This window comes from Protobothrops mucrosquamatus, unplaced genomic scaffold (assembly GCF_001527695.2).
Source record: "Protobothrops mucrosquamatus isolate PMUCROS unplaced genomic scaffold, P.Mucros_1.0 scaffold_243, whole genome shotgun sequence".
NCBI classification, from domain to species: domain Eukaryota; kingdom Metazoa; phylum Chordata; class Lepidosauria; order Squamata; family Viperidae; genus Protobothrops; species Protobothrops mucrosquamatus.
In genome coordinates, this window is record NW_015386319.1 from 126,814 (window position 1) to 146,674 (window position 19,861).

A 19,861-nucleotide genomic window follows, 5' to 3' on the forward strand; every position below is an offset into this window, starting at 1 on the left:
CCAGTTTCCAGGATGAGATACGGCCCAGGCTGCTCCCAATCTAACTTAACAGACGCCCTCAAGCACACCACCTCCCCAGGTTGTATTACCCTCTTTTTCTTATCGAATTTCCATAACCGCCCCACTCCCTCTACAGGGGCCTGCTGCTCCCGCACTATACCCTGACATACTGTCTGCAGCGCAGGGTGAACATCCCTCATTATCGGATCATTTCCCAATGGAATGACTGGGGTAAGCAACCGCCTAACTAAACTGGTGTTAGTCCCTACAATCAGTGAGCCCTGGCTAATGCCCGGAGGGCGAGCACATATGATAGCCAAAGTATCCAAGGTCTCCATATGCCCAGCAACAGAGGGTCCAAACGTCAGCCTTACAGGCAAACATCCATCGTAGGGAAACTTCTCCATACCAATACCACAAATCTTCAAATCACCCAACTCCTGTATGGGCATATACGCCAAATACTTATCATAAAAATCCCTATATAATGTTACCTGCGCACCTGAATCCAAAAGAGCCTTCGTATAAATACCTTCCACCTGCACCGACACCACCGGGGAGGGACCCACCAACTGTTGAGGAACCATGGCTTTAGCCTTCCTCCCTTCAAGGGGACGAGGATTTCTTATCGGGGGGAATACCCCCATTGTTCTCATATTTGCCGATGGTTCCCTAAAGAACCCTCTCTCATGGGGACTGACTGATATCTCCGGGCACCCAGCTAGCTCCTTCACCCGGGGCCCTTGACAGTTTCCCGAATGCACTGGGTTCCCTGATCTTCTATGCAACTTTGGGCATGCACGCTTAGAATGACCCACACCCCCACAATTATAACAAACCACTGATCTCATTAAATTGTTATCCCAGACGGGCGGTCCCATTCTTCTATCAATTATTCCAACCTGACCTCCATTCAGGGGTGGGCCACTTGCTGACCAGGAGGCTATCATCTTGGTTAACTCCTTTATCTGGGTTTGCATCGCGGTTATCTGATCCTCCTCCCTCACTCCTGGGCCTACGGGCTGTCCTACCGGCAATTCAGCTGTCGCCTCCTTAGCCTCCTCCACAACCTCAGTAGCCCGTACTCTCCTCATGAGCTCATGATATCCCCAGACATTCCCTCTAGCTTCCACCTTATAAACTGAGGTTTGGCCCAGGTTTCAGTTTCGTGGGGCCCTTTCAACAAGATAGGACCGGACAAGATGGGGTCGACCCAGGTCAGGGGGGAAAAGATGGTGGACTATATTATTAGATAAGTCCGCGGAATATATAAGTCTGTTGAAGAGTGGGGAGAAGACTATGTATACAAGATTGGCCTTGTCATTTGATCATACCATCTCAACTGACCCAAACTCATCCTGCAACAAGGAGAGGTAGTCACGCACAGTAAACTGTCCCCGACCCAATGTTAGACTCCTAATGGCCTATGCAGCAGGGCCCTTTAAACTCTCTCTAACTCGTTGTTTTTTCTGGGAGTCCGGTATATCCCACTCCTCAACTGCTTGTATTGCCTGCTCCATCCAAGCTTCGTATTCCTCTTCTCCTTCTGGTACTGGTTGTATCCCCGAAAAAATACGTAATTTCCTATATCCGGCTCCTATGCAGTAACCCCCAGTCAGATTTTGGACAGAAACTAAACTTCCCCCCACTTGGGCAGCCCCTACTTCCGCTACCCCTATAGGTGGGGAAACACACTTCTCTTTCTTCTGACCCAGTGGTTGTGTCGAAGGCATGCCCCATACAGTAGGGAAAATCACCCCCACTCTGGCATCTTCTGTCAGCTGTAAACTTTGAACCTGAGAGCACTCTGGGACACTCTTTTTCCATTCCAGCAATACATAAAAATGGGGGAAATCCTTATCTACCCTCATATCTATACATACACCCTCTGGTCTGGAACAATGCCCCTTAAGGTCTGTAAAACTCGCTCCTCCGACCAAACATCACCAGGGACCTTAATTACTACACTTGTACTCACTTCACTATTCTGCTCCTTACACCACCTGGTGGCCGCAGTAGAGTCCATATTGCTCTCCTGACTCATATCCCTAAACAAGATTAACACTTCCTTACTAAGGGGAGGGGCCAGGCAGGATATCTCGGACGAGCCCCCACATGTAGCGCTACCTCCTCAGAGGCCGCCAATGCCCAGGCCCTCCCAGCCACGTCCCCCCTTTTTCAGCCTTGCTGCAATGTTCTTTAGAGATCGATGAGATGTCTTACAACCGGAACCCACGCAGCATTAATGGGTGGCAGGCTCTTCTTGTTGAAGCAGGACTTTCAGGCACGAACTTAACCAGTCACAGTGGTTGATGCTCTGAAGATGTATATAACAGCTCAGGGCTGCTTTAGCAGCAGGAGTAACAGGCCCCTGAGCAATTGTTCAGAATCCGATGAAATGGGGGGGGTAAACCCCGGCTCCAGATGGTAATAATAACAACGACGGCCAGTATGTTATGGCAATGGCTCATCCCCCAAGGCAACTCCCCCCCCCACACTGGCCCAGCACCTATGCCAGCAGCGATGGCCACAGTCCAGATGCCTCCAAAGTCCACAGCAACAGTTGGCAGCAACAGTTGGCACCACCAGTCTCTCTCCTCCTGGTGCTTCTTCTCTAGGATTCTTCTTCAGGTTTCAGGATTCAAAACCACCCCCCTCCCTTACTCTTTATTATTAAAAACCGAGGCTAGAAACCCCAGCCAACTCCCTTACTTCACACTCTCACTTGCCTCCGTTTCAGATATCCTCCCACGGAGGAAGCAATAAAACTTCACTCTATCTAGCCTCTATTTAAAATACCCTGGATAATAAAATAAGCTTCCAGACCTTCTCTTCTCTACTCCAACCACCCCGACCTTCTCCTTCTCTTCCCTTTTCTATCCTTCCTCCTTCCACTCACGCCAGCCACACCCAAGCCACTGCAGCTGTCCCAATCTTCCCCTTCCCAGTCAAGCTCCTGCAAGCACTCTCGGGCAGTCCCCGCTACACACACACACACACACACATACACAGAGAGAGAGAGAGAGAGAGAGAGAGAGAGAGAGAGAGAGAGAGAGAGAAGCACAAGTGCCTCTCTCTGTCTCTGTCACTCTCTCTCTGCAAATGGCAGAGGAGGCTGGGAGCCGCAGGAGAAGGCTGAAAGATGCGGCTCCGGAGCTACAGGTTGCCGACTCGTGCTTTAGAGCATGTCTACCAAAAATAGTAACGTGCCTGTTTTTTGTTTACATTTCCAACAATTATTAGATACATCTTTAAACATTTTTGCTAATCTCACAGGTGTTAAAATGCCATCTATAAAGCATTTTATATAAATTTTCTTTGTACGGTACCACTTTAGTTATTTTCAAATTTCTTTCCCAAAGGCTTTGCCATTTTTCTAGTTCTATGTTATGTCCAAAGTTCTTTGCCCGTGTTATCATTGTTTCTTTAACTTGTTCCTCTTCCATCTTTAAGCTTAGCATATATTTATAAAGTTTCTTGACCAAGTTTTCATCTGATGTCAGTAATATCTTATCAAATTCTGTCTGTTCTTTATAGAATCCAGATACTTTAACATCTTTTTCATATCTCGTTTGAATTTATAGATATAGCCACCATGATAAATCAATACCCTGTTCTTCTAGTTGTCTTATGTTTTAATTTTCCTTCTTTATTCAAAATGTCTTTATAAGTCACAATTTTGTCATAGTTTATTAAGTTTGGGTGAATAAACACTTCCATTGTTGAAGACCATCCAGGTATTTTCATATAGATTTTCGCTTTTATTTTTTCCCATTCTAGCAGAAGTGAGTTTCTTATGTAGTGATATTGAAAGTATCTGTGAATTTTATTTTTCCCGTACCATAGAAAGTCATGCCATCCAAGTTGTAGGTCATGTCCTTCTAGGTATAATAATCTTCTATCTCTAAGAGTTATCCACTCTTTTAGCCATGTTAGAACGGCTGCTTGGTAATATAGACTCCAGTCTGGCAGTCCAAATCCTCCATTTTCTTTTGCTTCTTGAAGCATTTTCAATTTTATTTTAGCTTTTTTTCCTTGCCAAATAAATTTTAATATTGATTTGTTTAGTTCATCAAAGAAGTCCCCCCCCCTACTTTTATAGGTATAGTTTGAAACTAAAAGAGTATTTTTGGTAGAATATTCATCTTCACGGTTGCTATTCTCCCCAGCATTGAAAGTTGTAGATTTTTCCATTTTTCCATGTCTAGTTTTATTTGTTTTAATAGTTTTACATAATTATCTTCTTTTATTGTTGCACATCTTGCTGTTAGGTAGATTCCCAGATACTTAACTTTTTTGACTATTTAAAGACCTGTTTTTTCTGATAACTGATTTTTTTTGTTTTTCTATAAGATTTTTAGTTAACACTTTGGTCTTTTCTCTGTTTATTTTCAGAACTGCCACTTCTCTGAATTCTTCTATTTTTTTCATAAGCTTAATGTTTCTCTCAAGAGGTTCTTTTAGTATAAAAACTAAATTGTCTGCAAATGCTTGTAATTTGTATTTTATATTTTTTATTTCCAGTCCTTTAATTTCCATATCTTGTCTAATGTTTCTATTTAATACCTCCAATGTTAGTATGAATAGCAATGGAGATAGTGGACATCTTTGTCTTGTGCCTTTTTTAATATTGAAATTTTCTGTAAAATCTCCATTTACAATTACTTTTGCTGTTTGTCTATAATAAATTGTTTTAATTATATATATATATATATATATAAAGTTTTTTTCAAAATCCATTTCATCTAGTTGTTGAAACATAAATTGCCAATTTACATTGTCAACGGCCTTCTGTGCATCTAGAAATATTAACACCATCTGTTTTCCTGGTGAAGTTCATAGTATTCCAAAATGTCTAAAATCATTCTTAGGTTGTTTTTTATTTGCTTTTTAGGTAGAAATCCATTGTGATCTGTATGTATGTATAAATTCAATCAAAAATTTCTTTAGTCTTTCTGCTATTATTGAGGCAAAAAAATTATAGTCCACATTTAATAAAGATATTGGCCTCTAATTCTTTATTTGTGTCAGGCCTGAGTCTTCTTTAGGTATTAAAGTAATATTAGCTTCTGTCCATGTATTTGGTATTTTAGTCTCTAAAAGTACTTCATTACATAGTTCTTTCATTATAGAACTTAAAGTATCTTGTAAAGATTTGTAAAACTGCAGCACTGCCTTTTTCAAATGTGGCAAGGAGGGACACCGAGCCGTGGACTGCCGCAACAAGACACCTGCCAAGAGAGGGGATCGTCTGCTGGCCGGGAGACCCCCGAGGACCTCGTCACGCTCTAGGGAGACTGCAGTGAGATCCGAGGAAGTCGTAGAGCTCCCCTGGAATCCCAGTCAAGAGGGACAAGCTTCGACTCCACGCACAATGATCCAGGAGTGGCAGAAGACGACTACAAGGACGACCCATTGGTGAGTGGGCCAATTGACCCCATAACAGTGCCCCTAAAACTCTGCATACCCGGCACTGGGAGGACAGTGAAATTAGCAGCCTTGCTGCACTCAGAGTGTATCCGGTGCATGATTAGCCCAGAACTAGTGGGGATTCCCCTCAGGAGAATTAAGACTCCAATCACTTTTTGCCAACTGGATGATTTGGTTGCAGTGGGAGTGTGTGCCAGTTTTGCCATCAGACCCTTATACATCAACCTGGGCGATCACACAGAGACTTTAATGTTTATTGTGGACCCAGGAATGGAGTAGCCATTAGTTTTGGCACTGATTTGGCTAAAGAAGTGGAACTCCATGATCAACTGGAAGGAAGGGCAACTGAGATTCCCGCAGGAGGAAGCCCCACCCATCACTAAAGAAAACGACGGGAGATGTGGATTATGTGGTGATTTTGCCTCCACCCTCAGTGAGACTTTCAAAGTCTCCCAATGGAATACTGAGATTTGGCTGAAGCCTTCAGCAAGCAGAGGGCAGATGAACTCCCCCGCCAGCCCACAGACTGTGCAATTGAAATCATGCCAGGGGCGAAACTTCCAAAACCAAAAATATACTTGATGACTCCTAGGGAGTTGAACGAACTGAAAATAATTATGAAAAAGAAGTTAGAGCAGGGGTTTATTGAGCCAGCTAGACTCCTTGTAGCAGCTCCTGTGTTATTCAGAGAGAAGAAAGATGGCTCTCTTCGTCTCTGCATAGATTATAGAAGCCTGAATGCTGTGTGCATGGAAAACATGTATTCATTATCTTTAATGAAAGACATGTTAGCGCACTTATCGAAAGGAATTTTTTTTCTCAAAGCTGGACTTGAGAGAGGCTTATTATCACATAAGAATAAAGAAAGGAGATGAGTGGAAAACTGCCTTCAATTGCCCGTTGGGTTGCTTCCAATTTAAAGTTCTCCCATTTGGATTACAGAGGGCCTCTGCAGTATTCATGCAGCTGATCAACGAAGTCCTACATGATCACTTGTATAAAGGGGTCCTAGTTTACTGGATGATATCCTTATTTACACTGAGACAAGTGATGAGCACGTTAAGCTAGTCAGAGCGGTACTGAAAAAACCGCTCTGCCAAATTGTATGCCAAACTATCAAAATGTGAATTTCAAAAAGATCGTATTGATTACCTGGGTTATCGCATATTAAATGAAGGGATAGAGATGGACTTAGAGAAAGCGAGGGCAGTCTTGGACTGGGCTCCTTCAAAAACCAGGAAACAACTCCAAAGTTTCCCAGGACTTGCAAATTTCTACAGACAATTCATCCCATCTTTTGCACAGATTGCCCCCCCCCCAATTACAAACCTATTAAAGATCAGAGGGGGGGGGGATAAGCCAAAGTCCAGTCAACCATTAAAATAGATGGGAGAATGTCAAGAGGTTTTTGAAAAACTTAAGAGACTTTTTTCTGTGGAGCCGATTTTGAAACACCTGGACCCAGAACAACCCTTTATAATTCAGGCTGATGCCAGTGATGTGGCTGTGGGAGCAGTTTTGCTCCAAAGAAATAAAGAGGGACAATTACAACCTTGTGCTTACATCTCAAGGAAATTGTCAGAGACTGAACAGAGGTGGGCAGCTTGGGAGAAAGAGGCCTACGTTGTACGGTGGGCTTTACTAACTTGGAAACATTTCCTTGAAGGAAATAAAATACCCTTTCAAGTGTGGACATAAGACCCTTGAAGCCATGAAAACACCCAGAAAACTCTCCTCTAAACAAGCAAAGTGGTCCCAATATTTCCATCTTTTTAATTCTACGATTCATTATCTCCCTGGTGGGAAGAATTTTCTAGCTGATGCATTGTCCAGGTTACCACAGTATAACAGTAAGAAAGCAGAAGTGGCCAAACCATTTCTACTGCCTCATTAACTAGCAGCTTCTGGGACCACCAGAGCCCAATCAAAACCAGTGGGTCCTGTTGTAAAGACTTTATTACAGGAATTTAAGACTGCCTTAGAAACAGATGAATGGTTTCATAGCCATAATAACCTGCGTGTATTAAAAGAAGGTTTAACGTGGGTTGGAGAGAAACTTTACGTCCCCGCAACCTTGAAACTTAAAGTGATGCAAGCAGGATACAATTTGAAAACTGCTGGTCACTTTGGATTTGTAAAAACTTTACATCCAGTTAAGCGCATCAACAACCCTGTGACAGTTGAATTAGACCTGCCAAAGAATCTACGGAAAATCCACCCTGGTTTTCACTGCAGCTTGCTCAAACCTGAAATCACCTCCAACATCAGGCCTCCTGCACCCCCCAGTGCCCATGCCTATCATGGTTGAGGGAGAACAACATTTTGAAATTAAGGACATTTTAGACTCTCGAACGGACCATGGGGTGACACAGTACCTAGTAGCTTGGAAGAATCTCCATTCTGCCCAGAATGAGTGGGTGTACAAGAGATATGTTAGAGCCTCTAAATTTCTACAATGTTTCCACTCTCAATATCCTGATAAACCTAATTGATTCGGTTTTTAATTTTGCCTATTATCCTATCCTCTCCAATTTTGTTGGATTACATTTATATCTATGTGTATTTTATCAAAAAAGTGACAGAGGACTCTTCAATCTTATCACTGGAACACCGTGCATCCACCCCTGCCCCTTTCTCAGGCTTGGCGGGTCATGAGAACACCACCTGGGCATTCATCAAGGTTGTAATAATTTGTATAGAATTTCTCCCTATAAATGGTATGTTATTGTTATTTAAACTTAAAGGAGAATGCACTCTTTTACTATCTTTTCTGGAAGGAAGATTGTTTCAGGGTGCATTAAATTTGTTTTTTTTTCTCCTAATGCTCCATAAATGACTTTTAATCAATTAACATAAATTGTATGTGTTAAATCTAATTAAAGTAACTGTAAAACACTTAAAACATAAAAAATAAGTATACCTGTGTAAAGTTTGTTTCTTTTTTAACATATGTAGACATGTTAATAATTTATCTTCATTCAAGCAATATATAAAGGTGATGTAATGAAACAAAACTTTAAAAAAACTTTTCAGTCATTTATGCAACAAAAAAACCAACAGATATGCTATTTTCTGCATGGAGAAATTAAGTAAAATATCTTTGAATATTTGGATATCTGGAATTGCCCGCATGCTCCCCCCCGCCCTTGCAGTCCCTGCCAGCCATATACAATCCCTGTCGCTCCCTCCAGAGCCTCCAAGATGCCTACCATCCACTTGCCGCCCCCCCCCCCAACAATACCTGCCACCCACTGCCCTGATTGGCTGCTTGGAAGTGTGGCTATTTGTCCCCTGCACCAAATCCAGGGAATGGGCTGGAACAATGGGCTGAGGCTGGAGGGAGAATCGCTGGGAGAGAACCAGCAGAGGAGGAAAGGCTGCTTTGTTTCAGCTGTGGCGGATGGCCAGGAGTGAGATGGGTGCAACCAAGGGGCAGTGTCTAATTGTCCCAGACCTCTCTGAGAATGAAGGATTTTCTTAAGCTTAGGATGAACTACCCCCTCTCTCCTACAAAGAAAGTTTCAAACATAGTCCACATAAGTTGTCAAATATCTTTATTAATTGCAAAAGTTATGCAGATAAGCATTCTGCAGGTTGGGTAGTGCAGGTTTTACAATGAAAAATTGTTAGTGCTACCTCAGCTCATACCCTTGATTAGTTCTGATTGTGCCTTCTGAACTTAAGCTAATGACCAAGGGTCGCTAAAACACTAGAAGGATAAACTATTCTCCAAAGCAAAAAAAGAACATTACTATCTGTCTATAAATAAACTTCAAACACATAAATAATTAAGGATCAGAACTGGTTCCTTTGCAAATAGCTAGGGTTCCATCCTAACACACAATGTCTCTTTCTCTACTTCTCCCATTTTTGCTGCTTGGTCTTTATACAAGGGCAATTCGGAAATAAACCTCCTTTTGGTTATCAATGGTAGACACTCGCAGATACAAAACTTTTATTATACACATTAGTCACTCGGCGCCAAATCTGGGCTATGGGGGGATGATCAAAAACATCCCAACGGAACTGCTTCAAAAGTTCTTGGGTGCATCTAGCGGTGTCTGGACGAGCATTATCATGAACCAACACCACACCGGAAGTCAGCATGCCCTGATGCTTGTTATGGATGGCTTGTCTGAGTTTTCGTAATGTTTCACAATAGATTTCTGAATTACTGGTCAAACCACGCTCCATGAACTTCACTAGCATTACTCCTTTGGCATCTTCATATTTGGCAGGATTTTCTATGGCACCACTTCCAGTGTGCTGGTTCATGATAATGCCCACATACTGCTAGACGTACCCAAGAACTTCTGAAGCAGTTCCATTGGGATGCTTTTGATCACCCCCCATATAGCCCAGATTTGGCGCTGAGAGACTTCTGCTAAGGAATTTCAAACCTTGTAAGATGTTATGACAAGTGCCTCAATTTGAATGGCGATTATGTCAAAAAATAATGTAATGTAGTAGTTTTCTAATGTGTATAATAAAAGTTCTGTTATCTGCGAGTGTCTGTCATTGATAACCAAACGGAGGTTTATTTCCGAATTGCCCTCGTAGCAAAGAGGACACATTGGTTGGCAAACAGTAATATTTTCCATGTATGCGTATGTGACAGATACCTACATAAACAACATACTTCCATATCCATTCTGTTCTGTTCTGATATTAGTAGGGTCATAATTTGACAGATTTCTCAAGAATACAAACTATTTTTAAAAAACAACACTTTAGCTTCAGCTAAATATATTGGACCCTATGTCAGCCGCTAGGAAGAACTTGCTGCTGACATCTGCTTCAACAAGGGACTAGCTCTGAACAGTGATGAAACTTTATGTAGGAAAGCAATCCATAGCTGGTAAGAATCTTGGCTCTCAATCTAGGAGTCATCATTCTACATTTAACAGCCATGTTCAAAAATATGCCTGATTTTTTTTTAACCTCCCTGAAGAATTTGTTTATTCCTCCAACTGTTCAGCCATTAATAGTGAATTGTAAGTTGGACCTTTAAAAATGAACTAATAACTGCAAAGGCTGGAGGGGACATGACAAAATTGTGTTCTGTCATGTAAAATAATGGCAGCAAAGATATTTCCTCAGAATACACATAGTTGAAGTGAAATAAAAGTGAGGGAGAAGCAGCTCTGTCTTTTTAAAGCACAGCCATTAAAAATGGAAGAGGGAACAGAATACCATCTCCTGTCTGGGGAGCATACAAAAGAACATACAGCCACCTCATCCTCAAAAGAATGCAGTAAAAATGGGCTAAGCAGGAGGATAGTTGGCTAGAATAAGCTCTCACGGTTGATCTTTTGCTTCAGTTTCTTTATCATAGATGTAGCTTCCAACTGCACCTGTGTTCACTCCTACAAAAGAAAAAAAAAGTCAGTAGAGGAGGAATTAAGGGAAAAGAGGCTAAGGGAAAAGAGGAAGTGCAAGCCAGTTTGGGGGGTCATTTTAATTTATATGACCTTGAAAACCAATAGTGAATTCATTATTGGAAAATAAATGTTTATATAGTATATAAGTAAAGTATCAGCAGATTCGAAAGGTTTGAAAATGCAACACGTTTTGAAAAAAACCTATGATGAGAAAAATAAGACAATACAATAAGAATTAAACATACTCAGAGGCCACATAATTTTGACTAAGAAAGAGGCAATGCGATAAAATGAGGTGTCTGTAAAAAAGGCAACCTTGGTTAGTATCTTGATCAAAGAAAAGTATAAGTTATATTTTTCATGAGTATTTGCAGAGTAGGATCAGATTCATGTCAGCAAGACAGCAACATATACTCTGTCTCTTTGTTTTGCATGTTATGATGTGGCAGACTTGCCTCAAAAAACTGGAGCTCATTGGAAAAACATTTTGATGAAAACAGCAAATTCCTATGGCTTGTATTTGCAATAGCAGAATGCTTTCATTTATCATATTTATCATAATTACCGTATCATTATCATGTGCTTTCAAACTTTAATTTAGTATAACATTTCAATTATACCTTAATCATACTTTGAGGTTTTTCATCAAAATAAAATTGTATCAAAATTTATTTCATTTATGGTGAAATTATCCAAAATATGTTACAGAAAGTTTTCATCGGATATAGCCAATATCATATCTTCTTTAAAACTTATGAACATGTCCAAGGACAATGTTACAGAATCCAGTTTGGGTCAGTCACCAGGACCAGAGGTTTTGTCTTCCGAGCTTTTGGACTCATGCTAGAGTCCATACTCAGGGAACTTCTCTGTGTGCTCTGGGCTGTTCTGTATATGGTATTTACAGGTAGTCCCCAAGGTATGAATCAAATTTATTAATTAAATCAAAGGGTTGTTAAATGAACAAAGATCTGACTTAGTATTTCCTCCGATAGCTGCCCTGTTAACTGAACTGGGAGGATTTCCCGCCAGCCACCGATCAGCTGTTTCCGGTGGAGGGCTTGCAACCATCCTCCTCCAGGGCTTCCTTCAATTTCTGGGCAAACTCACTATCAGCTGGCTGAGGGAGAGCTGGCAAAATTAGCCTCGTAGAGCCTTGCGCTGCTAGCTGCCCAGAGGGAATGATCGAGTTAATTATCTCTTCCCTAAAGCTCTTGTACTGGGACAGGCAAGAGAGTGTGTCTGCCAGGAAGTTTTTCCCCCGGCAGGTATTGAAGAGTAAAGTTAAATCAGTGGAAGCACTGGGCCCATCAGACCTGCTTGAGGGATAGCTTGCAAGCCATCACAATTATTTTTAAAAAAACAACTGCTGCTAGCCAGCTCAAGCATGCACACACACACACACACACACACCATTGCTTTAATAAAAACCACTAGCTTAAGAGCCAGCCAGGCACCCAGAGGGAGATGGGGGAGGGATTTGCAGAACTCTCGGCTTGCAATAATAACAGATGCAAAAGACCTTGAGGTCAGCTAGTCTAACTCACTGGTCTCACAAGAGAGTATTTCTGATAAATGCCTATCCAGTTTCTTCTTAAAAGCTTCCAGTGATGGGGCATCCACAACTTCTGGAGGCAATTTAAATTTAAAACCTACAAATTACAGTAATATATGCTATTTTGGGCTACTCTCTACTTGGTGGAAATTACAACTGTTTTGAAATTTGCTGACTATCTTGGATTAAAAACATCAACTGAACTTTAACTTTTGACTTAATGCCTCTTGGTTATTTTTATCGGGGAGAGACCAAAGGATTGATTGTAAGGTGGCTGGACACTTTGAATTACAAGATTGGTTGACTGATAATTTTTGGATTCTTGGATAGAAGAGTGTGACAAAATACCTCTTGTTGGTGGTGGACTTATATTTTGGAATTTATTGGATTATAAAGGCTACATATAAACACTATAAGAACTATATGAGATGATTTTAAACCTAAATCTAAATTTAAGTTGTATATTATTGTATTGACTATAAGGTTGGTCGTGTTAGATAAGACTAGCATTTGGGAAATACAAATAGAGGGCGGGAACAAAAATGAGTGCTACACACTTGGCTAAAGTGGTAAAAAATCACCCTAAATATCTGCCTCGGAAGCCCCCAATTTGGTACACCAGAGACAAAGAACTAATAACTTTTAGAAGGAAATGCAATTCATATTGCAATCAATTCAAGAGGCAACTGAGTCACATAAAGAAGACTCAAAAAGAAATCAATGAAATTAAAGAGAACTTGAATAAGATAAATGAGTATTTTAATAAGATAAATGAGCAAGTTTTTACAACTTAAATTCACAACTAGGGAACCCCCAGAAAATGATTATAAAGAATGAACAGGGAACTCAGAAAATAGAAGATAAACTAGAAGAAACTGATCCAAAGACAGAGGATATAAAAGAAGGAAACCACAGACTGGCACAAAGAAAAACATTGAAGACTTAGAGATAATACTAGAAATGGAAAAGTAACATCATCTCTCAAGATTTCAGAATACATCTGAAGATATGGAAGAAGACCATATAGAACAGACTATAGAGCCTTCAGGAGAAGTGTTAGAAACTGGGAAACAAGACAAGAGAAGCTGAGGGAGGAGGAAAATTGGAGTTTTTTCGATGAATATGAATAGGTTGAACTCCCCTTCAGAAATATCTTGCCCCCCCACTACAAAGAGTACTCATAAAAATAGAGAAAAAATTCTTTAACATTTAAATACACAGATTTGGAAACCTATCTGGCAAAGGAAAAAAGCTAGAGTTAGACTAAAGAAAATAGAGGACTTGATCTATTGGATGGGGCCCTATACTATCAAACAGGTATTTGAACACAACTAGAAAAAGATAACCTTTAGATATTAAAAGATTATCATACTTAGAAAGGCATGATTTATATTTAGGATAGCACACTTTTCTATGAGATGGGAAACATGAAAATAACAGGATGGCTTTTACGCAGCCTAATGTAATCATTGTTGAGAAAATCATAATTTATAAAGACACTTTGAATACTGAAGGGAAAACAAAATTGAAATAAGAGCTGGAAAAACGACATTGATTTAATAAGTGGATCTTAATTGCAAATATAATTGAGATATGTGTTGGCTAGAAAAGATGTTATAAACAAATACTACTATTATTATGTATAACACTAGATAAGTGTTATAACACTAGATGAGGATTTTGCATGTATTAATAGTAGTAAGAATTGTATCTGCATAGTGTGAGAAAAATAAAGAAATATTACTGGAAGAGGAGAGGATCAAGAAAGCACTGGATTATGTTGTATTGGACTATTCTACTATTGAGTAATAAATGGACCCAGACAAGACATTGTTTACTAGGCACTGATGATTTGTAAAAACAGAAAATTAATAAAATATTCATTAAAAAAAACCCAGAATGTGTAGAAACCGACAGAGTGATATTGAAGAGCAAAGAAAAAGACACAGAACAATTTTAATATGTATTGTTAAGTAAAATATGAACCCAGACAACAAGTTGTTTACTACGCACTTAAAATTTGTAAAAATAGAAAATCAATAAAACTTTATATATAAAAAAAAGACTAGAAGGGACCTTGAAGGTCTTCTAGTTCAATATCCTGTCCAGGGCAGGAGACCTTGTAACATCCCAGACAAATGGTTGTCCAGTCGCTTCTTGAAAGCCTCCAGGGATGGATCACCCACAACTGCTGGAGGCTTGATCTTGTCATCCTGAAAGATGCTGAGATATTTCTAGTGATCTTCATCCAGACCAGACATGTCAAACACAAGGCCTGTGGGCCAACTCTGGCCCGCCATATGGTTGCATCTGGCCCATGGAGCTGCACTGGAAACAACAAAGGACCGGCCTGCAGCACCTCGGCCTGGCCCAGGCCAACCAGGCGCTGATCTACAACCAGATGCTAGCCATCAAAGCCAGAACGTGCTCAGCCTTAGATCCATGGGACAGCCCTGGAACCAGTGACGGGCGCCCCCGCCCCCTGGGCGTGCGTGCAGGAGATAGCGAGCAGGCAGAGTCCAGCATCCCTGCTGGCTGTCTTGCCCCGGAGGCTGACTTCATCCAGAATGGCAGCACTGGCCTCCTCCTGTGCACACACTCAGAGGTAGAGGCGATGGGGCGGCCCCTCGCTTGTTCCAGGGCTGTTCCATGGATCTAAGGCTGAATGCGTTCTTGCTTTTTTTTTGTAACAAATTTTATTAGTTTTCCAATTTTAACATCCAAGTATTTAGAAAGCAATGTGGTGACTGGGTAATCAATAATTCAATAACAGCATTTTTAGTACATATCTCAGGTTACATTGTTAAAAATTCCTTCTCTATTTCCCATTAACATTTGATATAACAAAGTTAAACTGGTAAATTTCTAGCCATAGCAAGCACAATTAAAACATTTATCAATCTGTCTTTTGTTTATACATATCCATATGCTGTTTTTAACTTTTACCTAATTTTTAATTCCTAATTACAGTATTCCAATTTTAACCTTTAACGTCTATAATATTCAAATTTCTGGTAACCCAAATTTTCTTTATTTCACTACACAAAAGTTATGATATCTAAAATATACATATTACTTACTTAAATATATTCTATTTTTATTTCATAGATATTTTCTAATTCTCATCCTGATATATCACAGCTTACTAATAGAGTAACCTTTATTGTCTCAAATCCATCCATCTATATTTTCAGGGCTAAGGGTATTTCCTGATATTTAATTTCCATTTCCCTTATAAATCTATACCCTAATTATTAATCCAACAACATTTGAATCTAATAGTCATATTTCCCTTCATCTCCAAGTCTCCCTTTAGCCCATTAGTCGAGACTTTAGAATCTCTCTTAGTAAGTCAGAAGGCCCCAGTTTTTAAACCTAACTCTAGCTTTCTTTTTCTGCCAACCAGGTTTTCATACCCATATCTTTAAATTGTCAAATAGGTCTCCTTTCATTCTGGTATATGTTACTTGAATCAAAGGAGACCGTCAAGTCATCAACTTTTCAAAAGAACTGGTCCATTTATAATCATTAAGTTGTTGCCCTGGTAATTCAAGTCTCGATGTTTGTTCTAGTGTCTTTATCTTCAATTTGGTCTGGTCTTCGTCTTCCTCGGGTTTCTTGTTTAGGTAAAAGGTCATATCCAATTTTATAGTTATTGATTAACTAGGTATTCAATGTGCTGTCCTCATTGATCTTTAGCATCCTCTGTTTTGTTACTTTTTGAATTGTAGGTTCTTTGGTTGCAATCAGGATTTGATTGTCAGAATTTTTAATATATTGTTGTTGTTCCTTAGAGTCCTCTGCCTTAGTATTGATTTTTCCTGCTTCTGTTGTTTTCTGGGTTGTAAATTCTTTAGTTGAGATCTGGATTTCAGTTTGTAAGTTCAAGCTGGCGCCTTTGTCTTTCAGTCTGGATTTAATTATCTCAGTAGCTTCAAGGATTTTTTCAAGTATAGGTTTATAGTCAAGGAAAGTTTGTTGCTGGTCCCCCTCCATTTCTGAAATCTTTGTAGATAGTCCTTTAGTGGAGGCTAATTTTTTAAGCAAAAGTCAGTGAATGTTCACCTCCACAGTTTTTAAGAGCCAGATTCAGCTCCCAGCGGTAGCATTTTATCTTTAGATAGTACCAAGGCCAGATCTAGGTTGTAAACAGATCTCTTTGCCAGGGATATTCACTTGCTATACCAGGCTTCACCACAAGATGTCCCTGGTGGCCTTTAGAATCCTTTTCAAACAGGCTAGACCAGTGATGGCGAACCTTTTAGAGACCGAGTGCCCAAAAACTGGCCCCGCCCTGCTCTGCCCCCCCACCCCCTGTCCCGCCTGCCCACAGGACCACTCACCGCCTCCAGGGCCCACCACAGATCGTCCAGGAGGCCCAGCAGCACTATGGTGGCCACACTCTGCCCGCGCCCTGCACCATCAACTGCATGATGGAGTGTGAGGGCAGAGTCTTGTCTATGCTGCCTGGCTGCCATGTTCTTGGCTGCGCTGCTTCGTGTGGGCCACGCTCGGGGGCAATTCTCCTTTAGGGGGGCTGCTGGAGAGGAGGGGGTTGCGGGGGGAGGCAAGGCTGGGGCAACAGCACATGTGCCCACAGAGAGGGCTCCGAGTGCCGCCTGTGGCATCCGTGCCATAGGTTCGCCACCACTGGGCTAGACTTTTATCCAGCTTTTTTCCCCAAGTAGTTAAATAGCCAGTTCCCATGAAAGTAGGAACTTTTTGGGTAGCCAGATCCAGAAAACATGTTAAGTCCAATTACTTAAATATATTTTTCAAGGTTTCATCTCCCCAATGTAGGCAGCCGCCACCATTTCAGAGGGTGGGAAAAAGACGTTCCCTTCCCTCTCTCCTCACAGGGGGAAGTAATTTCAGAGAGCTTTTACAGGAAAAAATATTTGGGGTAAAAAGAAGGTAGGGTCTCACCCAGTTCTTCCGTGGTGCTTTCAAGTGCTGAGTTTGGCCTCGGCTGGAAACGGCATTAATGATGGGCCATGTGGATGGCCAATCTTTTCTCCATCTGTTCGAAGAGGACCTTCCACAATCGTCGGAGGTCCTCTTCCCTGCTCATCGCCCCTCCAAGGCGACTTTCGACCCCTTTCAGGATCCCCCGATGAGAGAAAACCGGACGGTGGAGGGAGCGATCGCCCCGCACGTCTGCCAGCACTGCGATCCAGAACCGGAAGCCCACGCGTTCTTACTTTGATGGATGCAATCAGGTTGTAGATCAGCGCCACCCCCTTCCACCAACACCACAGACTACTAGCAAAAGTGGTATTTGATCACAAGGCAAGGAGGCATCGAGAAATGTCTCCCCTTTTTGCATTTGAGCATCCAAGAAGGGATAGGAAAGGAGAAAGGGAAAGAGGAAAGACAAACAAAAAGAAGGAAAGGGAAGGAAGAAGAAAAAAAGGAAGAAGAAAGGAAACGAGGGAAAGGAAGGAAAGAAGGAAGATTATAATGAGAGGGAGGGAGCGTCTGAGGGAAGTCCTACCTTAGCACTTGGCCACGAGCAGTCCTGCTGCCCTTTCGCCATCTCCTTGTCCCCGCCTCCTGGCTTCTGCTGGTGGTCTCCCATCCTATTGCTGAGGATGCTTTGGTTACAAAGCTGGGTTTCCTCGCAGGGAGAGGGACTGGGCCTCCCTCTGACCAACACATTTTGCCCTCCTGCACATACCATGAGCAACTTGGCCAAGGAGAAGGAGCCAATCAGCAGCAGCCTTGAGGAGGAGGTAAGCGCAGCCTGGTGCCCCTTGGGAAAGGCTGGACTGGATGCTTGCCCTCCACTGCCCAGGGCTCCAGGCAGCCTGCATCACTGTGGATCCTTTGCATGGCCTGAGAGGGACAGCAAGGCTCCTCTGGTGGACAAGTGTATGGTGCTCACCCTGGTCTTGCCTTCCTCCTCTGGAGACAATGGATCCCCCCCCAGCCCAGTCCACCACAGGTGCCCCCTGACATGAGTGACGAGCTGGCCACGCCCACCCCTGCTATGCCCACCCTAGCCCCCCAAGGTCAACCACAACCCTGATGCAGCCCTCAATGAAATCGAGTTGGACACCTCTGGTCCAGACTTTTATTTCCATAGAGTATCTTGATTCCTTCAGTTTTCATTGTTTTCCCCGTTGATGGTAAAAATGGCACGTTTGTCCAATCCAAACTGCATTGGCTGTGTATGTGTACAATGTTTTTCCATATAGTCTCAGATTATCCATGTAAAGGACATGAGATACCTTGGCAGATGCATCTCATGCTTGATATAGCCAATTTTTCACTTGTTCAGTATTGTTGACAGAGGAAGAGTGGAGTGGAGTGGAACAGAAAAGAATTGAATAGAACAGAATAATAGAATCATAGGTTTGGAAGGGATCTTGGAGGATTTCTAGTCCAATCCCCTGCTCAAGGCAGGAGATCTTGTACCATCCCAGACAAATAGTTGGCCAATCTTTTCTTGAAAACTTTCAGTGATGGAGCATCCACAACTCTGGGAGACAAGCTGTTCCATTGGTTAATTGCTCTTACTGTTAGGAAATGTCTCCTAACAGTAAGGTTGGATCTCTTTTTAATGAGCTTCCACTCATTGCTTCTGGTCCTGCTCTCAGGTGGAGGGCTTTGGAAAATAAATCGACCTCCTCTTCTCTGTGACAGGCCTTCTTGGAAATGCTCTCAATAGTTCCAAGGCAACGTCTTTTTTAAAAACAATCTTTTAAATACTGTAGCCTTCCTTCTTTTAACAATTGGTCTTTTACTCTTTTGTGGCTAATGTTGAAATAATACTTAAATACAACAAACCAAGGTAAATTAGGTGTTTTTCTTAATGAATCATATGTCTTTGTGGGAAACTGTTGTACTCTATCAGTATACTGTTTTTAATCCATAAAGAGGAAAGAAAAAACACTGAAAAAAATCTGTAGCTGTAAGTTTGCAGTTAATGTAAAAAGGAATAGAAAAACAGTAAATCTGACCTTCTCTCATTTCTTTATTAGAGTGGTCTGCAAGCCCCTTGGACCCAGTTGAATACGAGAAACTTCATTTCTCAAAAAAATCACATTAGGACTGCCTGCAAGATGGTTTGGGGTCCCACTCTCACCTCATAGTTGATGGAGGAACAGAAAAAAAAATGTTTTTTTTTTCCAGCCCTTGTTGGTGTGCCACCATCACTAACTGGACAAAAGGAGCAACCTCAGAGGCTGTGCAAGAGCAAGGTCTTTCCATGCAACTTTCAGAGTGTCCAGAGACCTGACATACCACCAAAAATGGCATGGTGTGTCATTTGTGACATGCATGACATAAATTAGTCATCAATGCTGATTGAATTAGCCTTTTATTGGGCACCTCCAAAACATCTTCAGTTTTGAATGTTGGCATGCTAGTTTCTAAACCGTGGATTTTTCTAGTTTTCTAAATCTCCATTTTCATAAATATTTTCCCAGTGGTGATGTCCCAAACTGGAGGCATGACTTATATGAATTTGGTAGTTACAGGTGGTCCTTGATAT

General features: G+C 41.4%; 1 protein-coding gene across 1 annotated transcript in view; it reads right to left on the reverse strand.

The window, feature by feature from the left end:
- Nucleotides 1–9,976: 9,976 nt before the first annotated feature.
- The window catches only part of CRIP2 (cysteine rich protein 2), a 106,539-nt gene continuing 96,654 nt past the window's right edge, over nucleotides 9,977–19,861 (reverse strand). The window contains exon 8 of the mRNA XM_015830401.1: nucleotides 9,977–10,796. Within this exon, the coding sequence (XP_015685887.1) occupies nucleotides 10,729–10,796 (68 nt within the window). The 3' untranslated portion in view covers nucleotides 9,977–10,728. The remainder of the gene's footprint in view (nucleotides 10,797–19,861) is intronic.